We start from the raw sequence: 23,437 nt of genomic DNA, 5'->3' as shown, positions 1-23,437 counted from the left end.
AGCCCCACATCTGAGGCAGGGTCTGTTTTCTTAGCTTGATCTGAATAAATCTTGGTGCTTGTCACGGTGAAAGCTTGTACTAACATTTAAAATCCAATGAGATTTATGGCTGAGATGTATCTGCAGCACCCTCTGCTGCCTTTTGAAATAGAGAATTACTGTAACAACATGAGACCTGGAAACAGCTGCATGCTTTTCAAACTATATAATATAAACATATTCATAATAGAGCTTGAATAGTCCTTTTTTTTAATTTGAAGTCATAAGGAAAAACCTATTTCAGGAGGGTCCATATAGGAACAATCATAATCACCGTATGCCAGCTATCACTGAAATAATGTGCCAACTCAGCTCATGATCCTGGCAAGGACATTTGAACTTTGCACTACTCAGTTCACCTAAGTGAGACTGTGCAGGTATGAAAGGCTTTCACATCCAAACGTCATGGAAAGTACTGAAAGCATTCCCAGCCCTGACGAGAAGTGTTTGGCCTGTTAAAGTGATAATGATAATGTTTTTTTCAAAGAGTTTTAGAAACTGAATACATACATAGCAAACAAGACAGAGTTTAAATGATAGTAAAGATCTTAAAAGTAAAGATCTTAAAGTCTGTAAAAAATCTTTTCTCTCATATTTTTGTGCCACCATATAAAAAAATGCATATTTTGACAACAGCACTGAATTTCTTTTGACACCACTTCAGTCTTTTTTTTTCAGTGTTTTAAATCTGATCTGTATCAAATCACATAACTTGACTGCAGAGATGCAAACTCCACTTTTGTGTTTGAATTTTGGTTTTTTAGTGTGCTTAACCTTGTCTTCAGTGATGTTGTCTTCCTTAACTCACTAATACAGTGCATTGATCAGTCTGGTTGAGTGTTGCATCATTTTCCTGTTGGCAAGGTGCCTATAAGTGTTTAAAAAATTACTATCCATGGCAATGAACCTTGAAGAAACACACAGTTCCTGCTCTCTGCAAGGGCAGGCCACAGATATTGCAGACAGCTTGTAGTAGCTGTGATGTGCTGCTCGATATCAGTACTGCACATCCACAGTTTCTGAGCTGGGATACTCAGAGGAACCTGTGCCCTTGTCTGTCACAGCAAAGAGATGTGTGACCAACGCAATGCCTTCACCATGTGCCCCCTGTGTGACAAGTTCTGTGATTACTGGAACCTCAGCTCTGCCTGTGCCACTGCTCGAGCGAGTCACTTGTTTGACAACCCTGCCACAGTTTTCTTCTCCATCTTTATGGCTCTCTGGGGTAAGTATTGCTTTGCAAGCTATTTGGACTTTTCACGGCATAACAAAGTGTTGTTTGATTGAATGGGATCCCTATAGCTTTTGGAAGCTGGCAATCCTCAGAAGTCCAGGGAGAGCTGTCTGTATTGAGACTGGGGAAAGAAATATCACTATCAACAGAAAGCCCTGGAACAAATGGAGTTGTGTAGTTCAGAGAAGAAAAAATGCTTTTTCTTCCTCTGCTGTCATGTTTAGAATCACAGAGTTATCAAGTCTGGAAAAGATCTAAAAGATCGTCAAGTTCAGCCTATGACTGATCTTCACCTTGTCAACTAAACCAGAGCACTGAGTGCCATGTTCAGTTGTTTATTAAACATCTCCAGGGATGGTGACTCCATCACCTCCCTGGGCAGCCCCTTCTAATGACAATGGGAAGAAATTCTTCTTGAAGTCCAACCTGAACCTTCCCTGGCATATTCTGAGGCCATTTTCTCCACAGAGGACATTACACTGTTAATGGCACTTCTAAATTTAATTAAAAAACTTAATTTGCCATGTATTTGCTAATTTTTCTTCATTTTCCATCAACATATCACACCCATTTAATACCTTCTGCATTTGGGACCAGAATGTATTTGAGGATTAGTATGGTGCAAACAGCTGAAAGGGTCTAATTTAGTCATGGTCCCACTTTCTTGTGGGACAATTCAGTCACATAATTTTATCAAAATTTTATGGGATTCCAAGAGCAATGGGGCCACTATCATTTAAATTATAATATATTTTAGAATATTCCATTTCAACAAGCTTTGTTTTCTTTAATGGCAAATATCCCTGTCTCCATGAGGATATCAAAACACTTCATAAGCATGAATGAATGCATTGTAGTATTACTCCTATTTTTCTGACCTCACCTCTGCCCTGGAAAGCATGTGTACTGTGCTTGCATGAATTTTTGCTGGTGTTATGCTCTCCTTTACTCTACAGCTTGTTTATTGTAAAGTTAAACGTGTTATTGCTACTGTAAATTGATTTTTTTATTTCCCTATTCATTGTTCCCAAAATGAGATTATCATTCTTAATATGAAACTGAGAAAATATGTTATTCTGTTATAGCCATCCCTCTGCAGCCAGTGTGTTATTCTTTGCAAGCCTATTAAGATTTTACGGCTTGTTTGAGAAAGGTCTGATTGGTGGCTTGGCATTGGGTGAGGACAGCAGAAGGTTTTTAAGGAATTTGCAGACAGAACAGATCACATGGAAGCAAGAAGCATTTATTTACCAGTTCCTGGAAGCCCTAGAGCAAACATTAGAGAGAATTATGACTGAGAAATAGAAAAAAAGAGGATTATTTATAGACTCTCAGAAGAATTCATTATACTACTTCAGATTACAGGGTAGACTGGCAGATTAAGTGTCACCTGCTGCTGTGAAGCTTAAGATAAATAAAATACAATTTTCCTGACAAAGAAACTCTACTGTAAACTGGCATCCATGCAAATGGCAATTGCCACGGAACCTCATCCATAAAAATTGTATTTTAGTATCAGCAATGCAAGGTGCAAAAGAAAATGTTGATATATCCTTGCACTCAGACAAATTAGTGGAATCTGTTATGGAACAGAACAGGATGAAAAGTTCCATATGCATTGCTTTTAAAAAAAGGCATATAAAAATAACAAAATTCTTTCAGAGCTGTAGCCCTCCTCCAAAAAATGTTTCCCACAGACTAGAAAAGTCTGTTCTTGGGACTATGATAACTGAGCTTGTCAGTTCAAGAAAATACAGCTGGCACACACAAAAAGCAACAAAGCAAAATAATGGAGTCTTTACTAACTCTGCCCAGCTTTCATATTAAGTATTACATTACATCAAATTTTGCTGCCCTACTATTAGAGGCTGTGCTGGCTATAGCTAGAGCTCAATCTGTTTAATGGCAGAGCTCACTCACACACTCATTCCAGCTGTATAGTTAAAAGAGCAAACTGTGGTGATCTGGGGCGGCTTAATTTCGTGAGGGTGTTGGGCACAGGAATTCATTTGTCTCACTTGTCTTCTCCCATTCTTTAGAAAGCAGAAGGCTTCCTATGGTTAATATCTCCAAAGGAATCATGCTTTAAGTGGCTGATCCTGATTCCTCATGAAGTATCTTTGTGATTCTAGCAGTCCTGCTGCAAATGTCCATATTCAGAGTAATGCCTGGCTGACTGGGCTTGATGTCACTGGTGTTCTGGTGTAAATTTCAGTGTCAGATGCCCTAATTAGAAATTTTACAGAATCACAAATCACCCAAATGGGTTGGAAGGGACCTTAAACCTCATTCAGTTCCAGCTGCCCTGCCATGGACAGGGACACCTTCCACTATCCCAGGTTGCTCGGAGCCCCATCCAGCCTGGCCTTGGACACTTCCAGGGATGGGGCAGCCACAGCTTCTCTGGGAAACTTGTGCCAGGGCCTCACCATCCTCACAAGGAAGAATTTCTTTCCAATATCCAATCCAAACCTGCTCTCTGTCAGTTTAGTTTTTCTGCTGGTGTAAGTCAGCTCAGACGTGCTGATTTCAGAGCAGCTGCTGCATCAAGCCAAGTACGTTTTTATAGAGCTAAATGTTGAACTGAGCTTTTGTATTACAGAAAAGAATGGAATGAGTAATAGCACCCTAGAAAATAACCAAATGTTTTTGTTTTTAGGATATCTAAAAACCCTTGAGTTTTCAAACCATGCTAAACAAAGCTTTTATATGTTCTCTCTTCTAAAAGGGATGAACACAGATAGCAACTTCATTGCTTAATGTCTGGATTTGCTTTCAGTGTGCTGCCAGTCCTGTCTTTAAATGATATTTATTTCTTATATAATGGGATGATACCTGTGAAGAAAATATTTGCAGCTAACTGTTGGGATAGATAATGACTTATAAGAGCCAGGTTATTTTCACAGAGTTCCCACTTTTCTCAGTGTTATCTGACAGTGTAGATGCAGTCAAGAGAAGCTGATTGGATTCTCCACTGTTGTCTGACTTGTGGGGTTATCTACAGGATGTTCAAAGTGATATAAACACTGCTGTGATCTAACAGTGTTTTTACAATACCCTTTTCACCCACTGAAGAAGTGAGGTGAAGCATAAGAAAATGAAAAACAGTGCCCCAGGTTTTATAGGTACAGCTTTATTGGTAGAGTTTTGGTGTTTTTAGTTGGCAGGTACCAGTTTAGCATTGATATTGTTATTGTTATCTGAAAATACCTGTCCACAACCCAAGATATAGAAGTGCTTTTTTCTAATACATCTGTAAGTCCATAAATTAGGAGCAACTAGGAAAAGGGCTATACTGAGTTAACATCAATTATGAGAGGACAGCCAGGAGAAAAATATGTAAATATGGGACAAGATGAAAATATCTGTTCCTTCTTATTAGTAAAAAAAGGAGAGGCAGAAGGCTGAACCAGAGGCCAGCCCTTTAGGGCAAAATCACCGTCTTTGACAGTAAAAAGCATTTTTACATTGAAATATATTACATGTAATATATTTCAAAATATCTCTTTCTACATCTTCCTAGGGATCCTAGTTATTTCAGTAGCAGGCTAAACCTACCTCAGAATGCTTCATGCTGAATTAGGAGAGATGATGTCGTCCATGGATATTCACAGTTATGGGCTCAGTTCCATTCCCTGACAAGACCTTAACAGTGGCTCTGGACAACCCATGTTCCATCTTTCTGTATTTTATTTTTAAAAGGTAGTAATTATTGTCCCACTGCTTTGCTTGAATTCTTTGTTAAAATTGGGCCTGAGGCTATTTCTTAGTTCTTAATTTTAAAGGGTCTAGCATAACAGGATTCAAATATACGTTGAAGCTTATAAGTAACACAAATGTTTACCACAAGGCTTTGGATTTATCATTTTTTAAATTGTTTAATTTCTTTTAAAGCTACCATGTTCCTTGAACAATGGAAGCGTTTGCAGATGAGATTGAGTTACTTCTGGGATCTAACTGGACTGGAAGAAGAAGAGGTAAATCTCCTCTCCCTGGGCTAATTTACTGTGTTAATTATTCTATAGATGCATATCATTGATGTATAGATTTCTCATGAGTGTTCTCCAGCCCAATGCAGTTTGTGGCTGTGTTTAGATAAAGGACTGTAACTGATACAGTTTGAGTATTAATGTTTATTTAGCAAATCCTCACCTATATCTTACTGTTCAGCACTCTGAAGTTAATAATGAATGTTGAAAAGGCTTATAAGGTAAGAACAGATCATGTTTTGCTGAGAATGCCCATCTGCCATTGTACAGTGTGCAATAACACAATGACAACTGAATAAATACTTTGTCATGTCACTTCATAATGTGTAACATGAATTCTTTGTGATGATGACAGCCACAGGTCACAGTACCATCAGCAATTTTTGCATCGAGGTCTGGGTGGACATCTATGATGCCTTAATATAGGTACATCATCCTGAGCTCAAGGTGCTCACCAACAGAGCTGTTTCAAAACAATAAATAGTCCGGGTTTATTCAGAAAGAGCTTTCCAATGAGCCATGGGGTCTCCAGACATAACCTGAACTGACTGAAAATGAGATGTACTCGTTTATTGGTATTTAAAATGTCCCTGATTTTGTTCATAGTTTCATCCTTTGATTTGCTCTAATGATTCTCTCTCATCCAAGGATTCATTTCTAACCCTGACTAAAGAAAGTGCACTGACTAAAATCATAAATAATTGTCATACTAAGAACAGGTAGAACAGGGTCATATTCCCAGCATCTTGGTTTGCTGGGAGGATTTGAATCCATGTTTTCTCTTCATGTTCCACCAAAGTTCCTTAAACAACAAGCCACCTACAAGTCTTCAGCCCTGCTAGTAGAGCTCAGCTCAAACAGGAGATAAATAACAGGAGCAAATACCATAGGGGAAAAGCAAGCTGACATGATGGACTTCATGATATAGCATGGTAGTGATGTTATTCCTCTATTTCCTATTTCCCAGATCAAAATATTTGGATAAAACAAAACAAAAACAAATTAAAAAAAAAAAAGGAAACAAAACAAAACCCAAACCAAAAAAGACCCTGAGAACAGACAGCACACTCTAGTATTCCTCTTCTTCCATCACTATCCCATAATGCAGAAATATTCCTTCACTGCTGACTTGACAACAACCTCCTCTCTTTTGTCTCTGTTTCTCAGCTTTTTCATGACTGTCTCCCCTGTTATGATGTGGATGATGCTCACAGTACAACCCAGTACTCCCAGTCTGTGAGTTGTCACGCAAACCCAGCGCATTAGCACATCACAAATTACAGCTTGTCCCACATGGGATGTCAATCTGCTCCCTGCCAGAGATGTACCAACTGCAGGGCAAACTGAGAGGCTGGAGAGCAAACTCTGGGTGGGCTCTGTGGCATATTTGATGAACCACCTTATTTTTCTGATTTTCTGAAGGCCTCCACCATCAGAAAATAGGAGGACACCTGCTGGATGAAGGGGAGTGGGAATGGGTCCTACTTGGGGAGGTAATTAAAATTCCTTGTGACACCCATCACCTACCCAGGTGCCACTTCAGAACCGGTATAAGGCTCTGGATGAGAAGGGTCAGCCAGATGATGTAGAAGAAAATTATCTGCCCAGTTACACTTCATCTGTGAGAAGGATCACCACCTGTAACATCAAAAAGAAAAGAGGTATAGTCGTAGTGGGTGACTCCCTTCTGAGGGGAACAGAGGGCCCCCATATGTTGACTTGACCCATCCCACAGAGAGATTTTCTGCCTCCCTGGGGCCTGGGTATGGGATATTATCAAGAGACTCCCTGGGCTGATTTGGCCCTCTGATTATTATCCACTGCTGATACTCCAGGCCGGCAATGATGAGATTAAAAAGAGGAGTGTCAGGACAATTAAAAGGGACTTTAGGGCACTGGGTCAAGTGGTTGATAAGGAAGGAGCACAGGTGGTGTTCTGGTCAGTCCCTTTGGTGGCAGAGACAAACAACAAGAAGGAATAGGAGAGCCCACATTACCAACAAGTGGCTCAAGGATTTGTGTCATCAGCAGAATTTTGGGTTCTCTGATCATGGAGCAACTTTTAAGGCACCTGGCTTGCTGGAACCAGATGGACTTCATCTCTCTGTTAAGGGCAGAAGGATTTGGCTTGTGAACTGGCAGAACTCACTGAGAGGGCTTTAAACTAGTTGGAAGGGGGAAAGTGACGCAGCTAGGCTCTCTGGAAGCAGGCCCAAGTGTGGTTTTAGGAGATTTAGGAGTGAAATCAGTAGCCCAGCTGAAGTGCATGCATACCAATGCACTCACCATGGGTAACAAACAAGAAGAGCTGGAGGCCATGGTGCAGCAGCAGAGCTATGATGTAATTGCCATCACGGAAATATGGTGGGATGACTCTCACAGCTGGAGTGCCGCACTGGATGGCTAGAAGCTCTTCAGAAGAGACAGGAAAGGGATAAGAGGTAGAGGGGTGGCCCTTTGTATTAGGGAGGCTCTTGGTGCCATGAGTATTGAAAATAATGACAATGAAGTTGAATGCCTATGGGTAAGAATAAAGGGGAAAGCCAACAAGGCTGACATCCTACTGGGAGTCTGATATCGTCCACCCAACCAAAAAGAAGAAGTAGACAACTTACTCTCTAAGCAGCTGGAGAATGTTTCAGGATCACCAGCCTTTGTTCTTGAAGGTGACTTTAACCTACCAGACATCTGCTGAGAACTTAATACAGCAGAAAAGAGGCAGTCCAGGAAGTTCCTAGAGTGTGTGGAGGACAACTTTTTGTCACAGCTGGTGAACGACCCCACCAGATGAGGTTAGACCTGTTGTTTGCAAATAGAGATGGGCTGGTAGGAGATGTGGTGGTTGGAGGCTGCTTGGGGCACAGTGATCATGAAACTATAGAGTTCTTGATATTTGGTGAAATCAGGAGGAACATCAATAAGACTTTTTCATTGGATTTCTGGAGAGCAGACTTTGGCCTATTTAGGAGACGTATTCAGAGAACTCCTTGGGAAGCAGCCTTAACAACAAAGGAGCCCAGGAAAGGTGGGCATGCTTCAAAACAGAGATCTTGAGGGCACAGGATCAGACTGTCCCTGTGTACTAAAAGATGAGTTGATGAGGTAAATGTCCAGGCGGTATAGGAAACAAGGTTTCAAAGGAATTTAGGAATAAAAAGAGGATGTATCATCTTTGGAAGGAGGGTCAGATCTCTCAGGAAGTGTTTAAGGGGGTTGCTAGGGCATGTTGAAAAAAAATTAGAGAGACCAAAGCTCATTTAGAACTTAATTTGGCAACTTTTGTAAAGGATAATAAAAAAAGTTTTTACAAATATCTTAACAGCCATAGGAAGGGTAAGACCAACCTTTGTTCTCTATTGGATGAGAGAGGGAACTCAGTAACTGCAGATGAGGGGAAGGTGGAGGTGTTTCACACCTTCTTTGCCTCAATCTTTAGTGGGAAGATGTCTTGTCTTCAGTACAGCTGTCCTCCTGGGTTGGCAGATGGTGTAAGGAAGCAGAATGGTCTCCCTGTTATCCAGGAGGAGGCAGTCCAAGAATTGCTGAGCTGCTTGGATGTTTATAAATCCATGGGACTAGATGGGATCCACCCCAGGGTGATGAGGGAGCTGGCAGATGAGCCTGCAAAGCCACTCTCCATCATTTACCAGCAGTTCTGGCTCACTGGTGAAGTTCCAGATGACTGGAAGCTGGCCAAAGTGACGCCCATTCACAAAAAGGGTGGGAAGGAGGACCTGACCTCAGTACCTGGTAAGGTTCTGCAACAGTTTATACTGAGTGTCACGACGCAGCGCTTGCAGGATGGCCAGGGTATCAGACCAGCCAGTATGGCTTTAGGAGGGATATGTTGTGTTTGACCAACCTGGTCTCCTTTTATGACCAGGTGACCTGCCTGGTAGATACAGGAAAGGCTGTGGATATTGTGTACCTGGACTTCAGCAAGGCCTTTGACGCTGTCTGCCATAGCACTCTCCTGGAAAAGCTGGCAGTACATTGCTTGGACAGGAGTACATTTTGCTGGGTTAGGAACTGGCTGGATGGCCGGACCCAGAGGGTGGTGGTGAACGGTACTGCATTCAGGTGGCAGCCAGTCACTGGTGGTGCCCCTCAGGGGTTTGTGCTGGGGCCAGTTCTGTTCAATATTTTTATTGATGACATGGCTGAGGGGATTCAGTCTTTCATTAGTAAATTTGTGGATGACCCTAAGCTGGGGGTGTGTGTCAATCTGTTGGAGGGTGGGGCTCTGCAGAGATACCTGGAATGATTCGATGGATGGGCAGAGTCGAATAGGATGAAGTCTAATAAATCCAAGTGCCGAGTCCTGCATTTTGGCCACGGTAAACCCCTGCAGCATTATAGGTTGGTAAGAGTGTGTCTGGACAGTGCCCAGGCAGAAAGGCACCTGGGGGCACTGGTTGACAGCCAGCTGAGTATGAGCCAGCAGTGTGCCCTGGGAAAGAAGGCCAGTGGCATCCTGGCCTGTATTGGGAATAGCGTGGCCAGCAGGAGCAGGGAGGTCATTCTTCCACTGTACTCGGCACTGGTGAGGCCACACCTTGAGTGCTGTGTCCAGTTCTGGCCACTCAGTTTAGGAAGGACGTTGAGACACTTGAGCACACCCAGAGAAGGCAACAAGGCTTGGAACACAACCCTTGTGAGGAATGACTGAGGGAGCTGGGGGTGTTTAGCCTGGAGAAAAGGAGACTCAGGGGGGACCTTATCACTCTCTACAACTCCCTGAAAAGTGGGTCAGGTGGGGTTGGTCTCTTTCTCCAGGCAGCAACTGACAGAACAAGAGGACACCATCTTAAGCTACACCAGGGGAAATATGGGTTGGATATTAGGAAAAAGTTTTTTATAGAAAGGGTGATAAAGTTCTGGAATGGCCTGCCCAGGGAGGTGGTGGAGTCACCATCCCTGGATGTGTTTAAAAAAAGACTGGATGCGGCACTTGGTGCCACGGTCTATCTGTCAGGACATGGGTTGGACTTGATCTTTAAGGTCTCTTCCAACCTAGTGATTCTGTGATTTTGTGATTCAAGTTCATCACTCACAGTTCAAAATCCTTATCTTTAGCTTAATATTTGCAAAATGCTGTGAAATAATCTATAGGTTTGTGAGGTCCTGTGATGAAGAGGCCTAAAGTGGTAAAAGTCAGTGGACAGGAACTATAAGATCAGCAAGAATCCTTTATTTATGACAAAGAAAGGAGTGCCAGACAAATCTCAGCGCAAGCTGAAGAATTAGGAACTTATAAGATAAGACTGGAATGGACCTTGAGGGGCCATCCCTTGTGCCTTGTAGGATCAACTCTACTTAAATCATTAGGGAGAGATATTTGTCTAATTTGTTCTTAAATAAATTCAGCAGTGGAGATTTCAATTCCTCCCTAGGTAATCTACTCTAATACTTCTCTATCTGTCTGCTAACAAGCTTTTCCTAGCAGTTTTCAAATCTCCTTGCTACATGGTAATTTTTTTTCTCTCACTCTTTTTTTTTTCTTATTTTAGTGTCTAAGGATCAAGACAGGGATTACTTCTGTCCTATTTTCAGCATAATTCAACATAATATCATGTTTCTGTCACCCTTGTTTGTTTAAGATGAACAAGCATCTGCTCTTTCAGTCTTAGTTCCTGAATATTTTCAGAGACTCATAGAACCACAGAATGCTTTGGGTTGGAAGGGACTTAAATATCATCTTGTTCCAACCCCCTGCCATGGGCAGGGACACCTTCCACTAACCCAGGTTGCTCAGAGCCCCATCCAACCTGGCCTGGAGCACTTCCAGGAACAGGGCAGCCCCACACAGCTTCTCTGGAAAACTTGTGCCAGGGCCTCAGCACCCTCAGAGGGAAGAATTTCTTCCTCATATCCAATCTAAACCTGCTCTCTGTCAGTGTGAAGCCATTCCCCCTTGTCCTGTCTCTCCAGGCCCTTGCCAAGAATCTCTTTCTCCATCTTTCTTGTAGGCTCTCTTCAGTTACTGGAATGATTTTCTATGTATCTCTTTATTCTTGTTCCTTTCTGGCCATTTTCTGGTATATCCAGATCTTTTTAAAAGAATAATAGACATGTCTCTTGACATGACATGCAGAAAATGACAGAGCCAGAGGACAAAGTCTCAGGCTGCATCAAGGGAAATACACGTTGGATATTAGGAAAAAGTTTTTCATGGAAAGAGTCATAAAGTTCTGGAATGGCCTGCCCAGGGAGGTGGTGTATGTGTTTAAAAAAAAGACTGGATGTGGAACTCGGTGCCACGGTTTAGCTGTGGTGTTAGGGTATTGCTTGCACTCAATGACCTTTAAGGTCTCTTTCAACCTAGTAATTCTGTGAATTCTGTGAAAATCATGCACTGTGTCATCTCCTGTCACTTCTTGGTACTTCAACAAAACCCCAAAAGTTAGATCAGGTTTTGTTCACCTTTTATCCATAAGATTCCTAAAGATTAGGATAAATTTGACTGTAGAAAGTTACTGGCATCAGGTTTCAGTGACAGTGAAGTCTTTACGAGTGTTGAAAGTTATGTTGGAAAAGGGAGATTTGTGTCTGATCAGGTTAGGCTAGAAAGGACCAGAAGTGGGATCAGTTAAAAGAGCAAGAAAGGGGCAAGGAAGAAGCTCAGGAGGATTAGGAGTTTTAAGACTAGATGGAGTTAAGTTATTTATTATCAATTTTGTTAGGAAGGGAAGGTACAGAACTAAAGCAGGGAGAAAAACAACCATAAATTTGAAGAGCTGAGAAGTACTTTGTGAAAATTATATTGAAATAAATGCCTTTGGTGTAATTTTTGTGGACATTGGCTATAAACCTTTCAGTAAATTGCTTTATTTAAACACACTGGGCCAAATCTCTTGCTTCAAAAGAGTCACACAAGATATTAATTTAGTTTTATTTATTTGTAAATATCTTGGCAATGGCAGTCTGGGAAAGCAGACTCCCTAAGGCTTCTGTGCATCTTTGCAGCTGGCAGCTGTACAGACTTAGATAATTTGTGTTTGGACACCTGAAATCCACAAAAAGAATGGCAAGCATTGGATACCAAGTGAAAAACAGCTAATTGTGTTGAAAAGTAATAGAGCATCCAATAAACAAATGGGAGAGAGAAAGAAAAGAAACAAACTCAGATCAGTACCATGAGAGCAGACAAAGCCTTGCGAACACTGAGCAGAAACACAATCAGAACCACAGAATCACTGAGGCTGGAAAGGACCTCCAAGGTCATTGAGTCCAACCTTTGACCAATCCTCACCTTGTCACCTAGACCAGAGCGCTGAGGCCATGTCCAGTCATTCCTTGGACACCTTCCAAGATGGTGACTCCACACCTCCCTGAGCAGCCCATTCCAGTTTTTTAACAACCATTGCAGTGAAGAAATTCTTCCTGAAATTCCTCTACTCAATGTGCCTTGCCACAGATGTGTGACTGTGTAACACAACAAAAGAGGTTGTGCATATCATTCTAGTTCAGAGTGTGTAATAAGTGATATGGCCAACAGTAAACCAGGAATAGAGATGGGAGAATCCATACCCTCTTCTGCTTGGTGATGAAGTACAAATGGACTCCAATTAATGACTGGGGGATAGAAACTCTTGCCTTCCCATGAATCTTCAGAAACGGTATTTCCAGGATATTTCTACTTTCATTTTTTTGGGTGGAAGAGATTTTCCCATTTTGCCAATGATCCTGTGTAAACTGAAATAGAAATGCAATTACAAAAGATGAAATTTTAGAATTTGGGCAAGAACTTGGAAGTCAGATGGATAGAGAATCTGCATTAACTGAAATGCCAAGGAATCTCCACTCACTGGTCTTGGTATTGTTCAAATAGTCAAGCTGTTATAGTGTTTTGTCATAACAGGGAGGAACTTGGATGTCTGTCTTCCTTAGGAATATTTAATTTCAATTTAAAATCCTGTGTTCTGTAAAATGTTTGCCAACCATTTTAGTTTACTTGAAAACTAATTCCCAAAGTCTGGTTATTCTTTTTGCTATTTGTTGAGTTTAAAAAAACCCCATAATTATTGAACTCTTAAGGGAAGTCTTTGATGTCACTGTGGATTACTGCTGAGTTATGACTAATAAGGAAGGTAGATTGAGTAAAAGAGAATCAAACAATATTAAAAAGCAAGCTGACTTGGTTACATTAAATATGTTTACAGGTACATTCCATTCTCACCTAACTTGATCTTGATTTAACTTTATTTTCTCTACCATGGTTTCAAAATTCATTTTGATCTGATCAGTTTGATGGCTTCACTTTGTCATCCACCTTGCAAATGATAGGACCAGACTCCTTTATCTGAAGTTTTAATAGTGTCTACTAAGCCACAAAGCATGAGATATTTTTGGTTGCTAAGATCCTCAAAGAGGAGGCTCTAATAAAATAACTGTGTAGCCCTCTTGTCCAGTATTGGTAAAAGGGGAATTTGTAGCTAAAATATTTTTCTTGTTTCAAATCTCTCCTTTCTGCATCCTCAAGTTTCTTGTGCCAGTGAGATCTTTGTTTGGATTGTTTTCTCCAGATGCAGTATCTCACATTTGTCCTGTAACTATTCTAATTTTCCTGTTGGGTCCATGTTCCCAAATATTTTTAAAATTCTTTGTATGTTTTTTAGTAACCTTTTTTGGGTTTCATTACTCTTTTCTGTGAATCTTCCCTGACCTTCATTAAATTCTTTCTAACACTAATTAGTTAGTGATCCTTGATTAGCCCTGTTATTCTAAACAAATCCTTTCAGCGTTATATTTAAGTCCTGTGTTTAGGCGGATGAGAGTTTCATTAGGATAGTTGGGGAAGGAATGCTGAAGAATGAATGTTATCCCTCAGCTCTTTGGGGAAACTGTTTAGTACCAGTTATTGCTCCACTAAAAGATTACACATGAAGGCACACTTTAAACATGTTTAAAAGTTGTAAACTGTAAGAACAAAGTCAGATGAAAATTTCTTTGCTTTCCAAGAAGTTGGTAAAGGTGTGTGATTACATTTTTTCACTCCCAGACTGTTGATATATTTCACTCCCAGAATATCCTGGGCCTTCAGCATATTTTCCTCCTTTATTTCTCTTCTACAGACATATCAACATGCTCTCATTTACTTTCATTGATTCCTTTTCTGTTGTAATGACCTGCTCTGTCCTTTCTAGAACTGAATTTTCTTCAAGGCTCAAAACAGTTGATTTTTTTTTTTATTGGTAGTCTTGATTCCTTGGGGTGTTGGGACGGGGCCGCTTAAAGGCTGGGTTACTTAGGGTGGCACAAGTTCTTCCCTCCCCTGGGTTCAGAGAGGTTAAGTCTGTCTTTATCCAGCACTGCCCCACTAGGAACAGGGACCACCTTGAGATCTTTCTTTGTTCCTCTCCTCCTTTCCACTGACTCAGGAGATCCAGGTAGGTAAGCAGGGTTTGCCAGGGATGTGCCCCTTGGAGAACACATAAGGTAGGGAATCAGGTGCTGTTTACAGGGGCCTGAAGTGACAGGACAAGGGGGAATGGCTTCACACTGACAAGAGAGCAGGTTTAGATTGGATAATGGGAAGAAATTGTTCCCTGCGAGGTGGAGAGTCCCTGGCACAGGTATTCCAGAGAAGCTGTGGCTGCCCATCCCTGGAAGGTCAGGTTGGATGGGGCAGCCTAGTCTAGTGGAAAGTGTCGCTGCGCATGGCAAGGGGTTGCAATGGGATGATCTTAAAGGTTTCTTCCAACGTTGTGTGATTCTACAATTTACACTCATCAGTATAGAAGTATTTAAATGGGTTGGATTTGAATTGTGTAAGGAACAACCATAAATGATGCTATATTCTGCTACAGTTACCCACAAAATATGTTACCTGCTGTTGAAATGGCAGCATTTGGTTATTTGGTCCTAGCTTAAGGGAACTTCAAAATATGAGGCCAAATTTCAAAATTTAGTTTTACAGGTATTTTCCCAAAGCATTACCACTGTTCTTGCTCAATGAAAGCAAACAAAGGCATAAAATCTCTCTTTCTGTCTGGAAAATACAATTGCATAATAGAACCTTCTAGTTTCTCTTGATGAATTCTGTTTTATGTTGCTCTAGAATATCTTTAATGACTGAGTTCCTGTATACTTACTCAGTAGCTTTTAACATTCCTAAACTTGTGTTCATGCTACATGACTTATTCAAGCTTTTGCTTTAATTTTTCATTTATCAGAGTTACTTTGAAAGTGATCTGACTAAAAAGATTGTGATAATCTACCAGTGACTCCATCCTGTCATATAAAACTATTTTTCCTTGATGAGCATCCTATTAATAGGGCAGTCTAAACAGATCCTTGGTGTGAATGACAAACTCTTCCCTAGACTTCTCACCCCCTGCATCCTATGTCACCATCATAAGAAATAGAGGGTTTAAGTCCCTGATTTCTAATAATTAACTCTTTTGCAGCAGAGAACAGCTGGGTTCTCTGTTCCACTCATTCCACATTTCCATCTGGCTTTGGGGCAGCAGCTGGGTCATTCCAATTTTTATTTGTGGAAACCTTCCTTCCCATCAGTGTGAACTGCTTAGCTGCTCTGCTTGTGTTCAGGATGTTAGCATAAGGATGTTCAAGGAATTTTCAATCGGTCTTTGCCTTTACTTAAAGTGTATGGCTTTTTTTGACAACTCCTTTGGTCTGTAAAATCTGGCATAGTTGCTACAGTTCTATTTTTTTTTTTTAAATACATTTCATGTGTTTGTCCTGCATGTTTGTAAAATTTTATTATCATTTTCTTTCTAAATCAAAGGGAAATTAAGGAGAGATGGGTTCACATTATTTATTCTTATCAAACGGAATCATTATCTACAGAGGCTTAATTTGATGAATAGTGGATACACATGTGTATGTTTGAGGCAAATCCTGGAGACCACTGACAAAGAAAATTCTCACTGTCAACATGAGTTTTGCCTGAGTAGATATTTCATATTTTGGCTCTTTGTTTTCAGAATGGGAATTATCGTTTTCCACTTGGAGCACTCATTTGGCCTCGGAGTACCTTGGCTCACATGGTTTTCAATAAGTGTACTGGCAACTTCCAGCATCCTGGGATTCAGATCTATCTCTACATGGACATTTGGCCTTTGTGAAGACATCACAACTATTTCTAGCTTGCTGTCCTAAGTGTAGGACTCTTCCCATTTTCAGACAAAGAATTGATTCTGAACCACACTCTTTTTACAGCTGAGTGGAATTGTCCCTTCACATCCATGGATGCATGGGTCAAACATCCCTAAGTCTGGACTGCAAAGAAATATTTGGTGCAAAATACTCATAAAAGGAATATATACAAAATGCATTCCAGAGAGCACTTTAGTCTGTTCAGTCAAGGGTAAGATGACTTGGCAAATTCAACAAATACAGATCAACTACTATTCCAATCCAGGTGTAAGGCAGTTAAAAGGATACTGGAATGTCTTACTAGGGAAGTTAAACAGAAACTTGGCCAAATTTGAACAGAATATGCTCTCAGAGCAAAATAGCAAAAATTAATTTAGTGTACAATGTTTTGCTTGGCATTTATTTTCTTTATTTCACCTAGTTTTCATTCAAATCAGTTTTCAAAAGATGCTCTGACCTCTGGAGACTGCCTCTCATGTCTCAAAATACTTTGCTTAGCAGAAAGTAAGAGAAAAAAGGAAGAAAACAAATTCAGGTCTGCAGCATAGCATAGTTTATCTAGATCTTCTCAGTTTCTTACAGCCTCATTTATCTCCTTCCCCTGCTTTGATCAAGCTGTCTCCTCTCATGTAGCCACCCATGCCAGATATCTTCATCCTTTCTTCATTTAAGTCTAAAGATGTTTGTCACATCCAACTTCTGAATCTTTATATAAGGAAGAATCATAGCAAATAATGCAAATCAACACAAGCCAGTAAAAATTTAAGAAGCATCAGGATAGAGGTGTTGACTGCAGCAACTTTAAATACCTATTGTTGTATCTTTCTCTGTCTTTTTCTCATCCTGCTTACCACCATTTTTGCTGCTGATCAGCTCATTTATTAGAGTTAACCTGTGCCTTAGTGTTTCTTGGAGTTCTGCATGTCGTCCAGAAGAGGGATCAGAGGGATGGAGAACCTCTCTTACAAGAAAAGGCTGGGAAGCATTGGATTTGTTCAGCCTGGAGAAGAGAAGGCTTTGAGGTGACCTCATTATGGCCTTCCAGTGCCTGAAGGGAGCCTCCAAAAAAGAGGGAGAGAGACTCCGCACAAGGGCCTGGAGTGACAGGACAAGGGGGAATATCTTCACACTGACAGAGAGCATGTTTAGATTGGATATTGGGAAGAAATTGTTCCCTGTGAGGGTGGAGAGGCCCTGGCACAGGTTTCCCACAGCAGCTGTGGCTGCCCTATTCCTGGCAGTGCTCCAGGCTGGGCTGGATGGGGCTTGGAGCAGCCTTGTGTAGATACCCAGAAAAGAAGTGTCTACTGAGTGTGTCTCAAACACTGATACCGGGGTAGCCAACGGAGCCAACCGAGGATTTTTGGTTGACACAGGCAAGGGCTGTTGGTACCAGCATGCCAGGAGGAAGAACAAAATGTGACTGGTGAAGGGGGACACGTGAAGGTAGTGCAGCACTTTTCTGGGGCAAATATCCTGGTCAAGTCCACAGAGGCACAACTAAAAATGTGCAGGAATGAGGCCAAGAAGTGGGCATGGACCGTAGGGGGGATCAAGACCACCCAAGACCCCTGAAAGCTCCTTGTCCAGTTCCAGAAAGGTCTGAAAGGATGGAGGGTTCAAGATAACTTATTTGACTGGAAAGCAAGAAACTTACTTTCAGGGGAGAAACCCATCCCTAAAAGGGAAACACCCAGCACTCCCAGGTGGCCCCCCTCAGGATCCTGGACACCTCATCACCCCATCAGGGATCAACACTGGAATTAGGGCTGCTCACCTCTTTCTCTCTCTCTTATTAATCTCCTTTTCTCTCTTCCCTTTCATCTCATTCTTTTATCCAAAGCCCAGTGCCATGTTCTTTTATAGTAGGTTAGGGATTACACACCAATTTCCATACCAAGTGTGTAATTAATAATTAAATTTTTCTGATTGTTTGCAAGACCCTGTGACTTTTGCTATTCCTTACGACCAAAAACATTTACACATCACAGTGGAAGGTGTCCCTGCCCATGGCAAATGGGTTGGAATGAGATGTAAGGACCCTTTCAACTCCGACTATTCCAAGATTCAATTATTTAAATGATACTTTATCACATACTTTTTGAATGCATTAGGAAAACCTCACTATCAGGATAAAAGAATATTTTGGAGATGTTACTGTGTTTATATTCTCACATGCAACAGAGAATAGTGAGGGTTGTGTCTGCTGTGGTGAAAATGTCATGTCAGTTCCATGCAGGCCCCCTTTTATTGCTCATGAGGATTTATTAATTTAAAATGGATTTTGTTCTCTTCATGACTATCAGATTAATTAAAAAATGTTAATAATCCATTATTTTGGATGGGGCTGATATGCAAGGGTTCTTATTGTAGTAAAGAGGGATGCTATGACCACTGCTGTAGGAACAGTCTTTTTTTTTGTGGGAGATATCAATACAAATTCCAGCTCTGCATGGATTCAGAACTTGGTGGGAATGAGGACATGCATGATACTTTTCTCTTTTGTGACTGCTCACTTGAAAAGCCTGGTAAATTTTTGTCATCTCACTTAATTTATGCTCTAATTTGGGAAAGGAAAATATATTTTGCAAGGGCACATTGAAAGGTTATTGATTAGGGAAGCTGGACCAGATCTGACAGCCTAGTCCAAAAGGTGTGTGGAGTTGAATCATCTTGATGGTTTTGTTTGTAAATGTGACCAAAAATTTTGGAGATTTTCTCTTAATCATAATAACATTTGTTTGTCTGTTTTTGTCTTTTTCAGGAGCATCCCAGGCCAGAGTATGAAGCCAAACTGCTGCAGAAAAAGCTGGAAAATAAAAACATTACAACAGAAAATTCAAACGAGGTGAGATGCAGCTTACTCTTTTCATTTATGTGGGATTTGTGTTTTGTTATGTTGTGATTATATTTTTGTCTGTCTCTCAGAGGTTACAAAAGGGACTTTTTGGTGCTGTTCATTAGCCTTTTGAGTTGGTAGGTGGCCATGTGCTGAAATGTAGGCCTGCAGTGCCATTCCAGGGCTTTGAGGTCATGTCTTTCAAAGTAAAGCAATTTGCATAGAAATGGGTTGTCAGGTGGTTCAAGACCTAATCTGTGGAGTAGTCCCTGATTCCCAAGAGAATCACCATAGAATTCTTATGGTAATCCCTCATCCCTCAGAATGTCAGTACTTTCTGCACAATGGAGAAAGCAGCTTTTATTATGGTGATTTCATTTGCAAAGGTAACCTCGGTGACTTTAGTGCTGCTGCAGTTACACAGTTGTGAAGTTTTAATGGCATTTCCAGGACAAATAGAAAAATAGTTGGTAGATAATTTTCAGACTGAACAGGGTTCAGGATTTTTATGTCTATTTCAAACTTTTTTGAACAAGCCCTTTTTTATCAATCCATCTTGTAAATTGTTGACTGAGGTCTATTTTCTTCACATTCACAAATTCTGTAGTCTTGGTCCATTAGGCTTGGTTAACCATTGCTCTTTCCCTGCATTCCATGTGTGCCAGAAAAGTCAAAGCATTCCAATATCATGTTCAGCTTCCAGGGAGAAAAAAACCAGTTTAATACGATTACAGGTTGAGAATCAGTATCCAAAGTGGAGAATTTTCAAGTTTTTAGGTTTGGTCCAACAAATTTAGCTTGTGGAACAACTACATTATCCCTTTCTTCTGCTGACCACTATTGTAAAGTGTTTCCAGGGAATCTTTCATTTCAGTGAGCCTGCCTGTTACCTGTTGTGCCCAACCAAACGCCACAGAAAATCATGGAAAGATTCTCAATAATTTTAGTGGTGGTTTTGATCTTGCCCAAGAAGCAGAGACTCACAGAGCATTGTGGGATCTTACACATTGTACAGCTCCTTTGGGCTTTCAAGTGAGGAATCAAGGACTGTAAAAGTCCAATAAAATAGTTGCTCTTCAGCTTTTGTTTTTTTGGCTTAAAGTAAACGGAAACTGGAAACAAGTCAGCCATTGATGCTGTAGAATATTATGATTATCTTGCTTATCTGAGATACAGAAATAATTATAAATTAGATATTAATTTAAGGTAAAACAAAAAGAAACAGAAAAAAGACCCAACAAAAATCCCCCCAAACACCAACCAAATGAGAAAACCCCACACCAAAACCTAAAAAACAACCCAGTAAGAAATGTTAAGTAAGTAGGTGGAAAACAAGGAACAATGTAAGATCCAGCACTACAAAACTAGGAAAAGCTCCTTTCAGACATCAAGAATGAAAAGTCTAACATGGTATATTTTTTGTCAAATTGTTTTCTGTGCCAATGTGGATGGAAAAAAATACTGAATTTCTGAATTAGTGTTCTCCAAATTACAGAAATATATTCCAAGCAACTGAGCAGTTTTCCATCAGTGAACATTCTGGCTTACTAATTCTGTCCAGGAAACAGCACATTAGTCTGGGTTTGGAAGATGTGTTGCTCACGCCTTTGTACATCAGTGTCTTATGAAATTGTGAGATCAATAGATGTTGATGTGAGAACTGCAGAAGAGGAAAAAACCTAAACATAACAGTTCCATTAAACAGTGCTAACTGTGGAAATGCACCATTAAATTTTGCTTTGGAAGACCTTGAAAAATTAAACATTAAAAGTGATGAGTATTTAAGATTGCAATAATTATTTAGCCTTATTTTTAGAGATTTCAACCTTTTCTTTTTGCAAGACCATTATCTCAGGAGCTTTTGTGTGGCAGGTTAATATTAAGACACAGGTTTTTGTGAGGTCTCTGGCTCTGTATTTCTGTCTTACTGAGTGGATGCCAGGGTACAGAACTTTGTCATATTACTAGGGGAGATCTAGCGGCTGGACAGGCATCAAAGTAGAGATGTCTCTGTAGTTAAAGATTCAATCCTCTTAATTTCTTGGTTTTGTGTGAGTACACAGATGTCTGTGAGGTTTCATCTCTTCATGTTTTGGTTGACAGTCTAATGTCATGGCATAAGTCTCTGTGAAGTTTTCTCCTGAATATTTTTAGCGAACTATTGTAAATTAAAGGCATATCTTTTTTAGTGTGGCTGGTCAAAAACTGTAGTATTAAGTTAATATCAAAGGATTGGCTCTGGCACTGCTGCCTAAAATTTCTCATTACTTATCTAACATCAAGTCAGAAGTCTCCAGTTCAGCAGCTGTGGCTTGTTGGGATAGAAATGATGCCAAAGAGTGGCTATTGTGAGCATACTGGTCTAGAGTTTACTTAAAGGCATATATTTCTATAAAATTACTGGCTTGTTTCCAGTATGTTAATTCCTGTGTTCCAGTGAGGAAGTGACTGATTTTATGGCAAGAAGCAGCTTTTATGTGCAAAGCTCTTTGTACAGTGCATTTTTCCCTTGCCTTACTCCAACAAGGAGTTCCTGTGAAGCTAATTGGGTTATTTTTGCAATGAAGGGGACAGGGGTTTGGTTAGGGGCTGCTTTTGTGATTGCAGGAGAAAGGTCACACCACTTACATCCTCTCTTAAATGATTACTTGGGAATACATGTTCAGAGGAAACCAGCACACAGTTTTCCCTCTCTGCTGTTCAAGTCATTAACTTTAATGAGTGTGGAAGATGCCCAGCACCTGTCAGGCCCAGTAAACATATGAGTCATTCTACCCAGGCAGCAAATTCCAAATCATCCTGATGAGCCTGGCAAGACAAAGTATGACACATCTAATACTTGCCCAGTGGGGTTTGTGTTCTAGAATATAGCTCTCGTACAAAACACCACTAGGGTGTGTTTCTGCTACTGGAATAAGAAAAGAACAAAATTTCACCCTCCACCAATCTGTTCAGGCTGTTTGAATAAATATTTTATTGGTTATTTGGAGAGCGAGAAAGAAACTGTGAGGGCTCAGAGAGCTTCATAAAAGATTGATGAACAGTAACACTAACTTCTATTATTTCAGGAGAGAATTCATTTACAGCTAAAGGAGGTGAAGCATTTGTGTGAAATGCCTCAGGTTAAGTAGCAAATAGATAAATAGACAATCTTTTGAATTATGACATTGATTTTAGAAAATTCTAAGGGACTGATTTGGGAAATCTGGAATGACCTGTCTTATAGTCAGTACTACTATTTAATTCTTTATGGTCATGTGCTATTTACAAGGACATGTAGTGACAGCATAATGGGGAATGAGTTCAAACTGACAGAGAACAAGTTTAGGTTAAATATTAGGATGAAGTTCTTCCCTCTGAGGGTGGTGATGGCCTGGCACAGGTTGCCCAGAGAAGTTGTGGCTGTCCCATCCCTGGAAGTGTTCCAGACCAGTTTGGATGGGGCTCTGAGCAACCTGGGCTAGTGGAAGAAGTCCCTGCCCATGGCAGGGGGTTGGAACTGACTGATCTTAAAGGTCCTCCACCAATTCAACCCATTCGATGATTCTCTGATATAAAGGCTTGCAATGTATAGCTCCTTTATTCATGTACATCAAAAGGCATTTTTGTTCTTGCAGCAGAGATGAAGGATTACACAGACGTGTATGAATGCATGTATCTGATAATACATTCATGCAAACACAGCAGATGCAAGCTTTGTAATGAAGCAATTAATGGTATATTTTGTTTTTCTTAAATGAACTATAACACAGAAGATGTGGATAGAAATCTTTAATGAATAGGGTTAAGTTACTGCATGTGCAGAATGTTAACTGAAAATGTGGTGGATATTTGCAGTCTTGTGAGAAGATGTTCTTCTCTCTCTGCAGTAGTGGAATCCTCAATGGAATTACACAGAGGTCAGGAAATGAAAATTGGTCTTGTGCCTGAAAACATGCAGATGGGGCTAGATCCAACTCTCACTGGAACTGATGGAAAGCCTTCCAGGCATTTTTGTGAGAGATGACCCTGATTCCTTTTCATTAAATGTCCAGCTGATCTGGCAAACATGATTCAACATAATGTGTGTGTATTTATATATACACACATGTGTGTGTGTGTGTGTGTGTGTGTGTGTGTTCTTATCTTTCCTATTTGGCAGGAAAGTGAATAACTCATTCTATATATTTCTCAAGAAAAATTTTCTTTATAGGAAAATAAGGGCTTGTCTTTTGG

The 23,437-nt window shown here is 40.5% G+C and overlaps 1 protein-coding gene across 1 annotated transcript in view; it reads left to right on the top strand.

Moving 5' to 3' along the window:
* The window catches only part of ANO2 (anoctamin 2), a 120,399-nt gene that overhangs the window by 25,720 nt on the left and 71,242 nt on the right, over positions 1–23,437 (top strand). Inside the window, exons 9-12 of the mRNA XM_077177994.1 lie at positions 1,104–1,264; positions 5,168–5,250; positions 14,224–14,235; positions 19,148–19,231. Of these exons, the coding sequence (XP_077034109.1) occupies positions 1,104–1,264; positions 5,168–5,250; positions 14,224–14,235; positions 19,148–19,231 (340 nt within the window). The remainder of the gene's footprint in view (positions 1–1,103; positions 1,265–5,167; positions 5,251–14,223; positions 14,236–19,147; positions 19,232–23,437) is intronic.

The sequence above is a fragment of the Agelaius phoeniceus genome, chromosome 5 (assembly GCF_051311805.1).
Source record: "Agelaius phoeniceus isolate bAgePho1 chromosome 5, bAgePho1.hap1, whole genome shotgun sequence".
In the NCBI taxonomy this organism is placed as follows: Eukaryota; Metazoa; Chordata; class Aves; order Passeriformes; family Icteridae; genus Agelaius; species Agelaius phoeniceus.
This window is presented reverse-complemented; position numbering and strand designations above follow the sequence as displayed.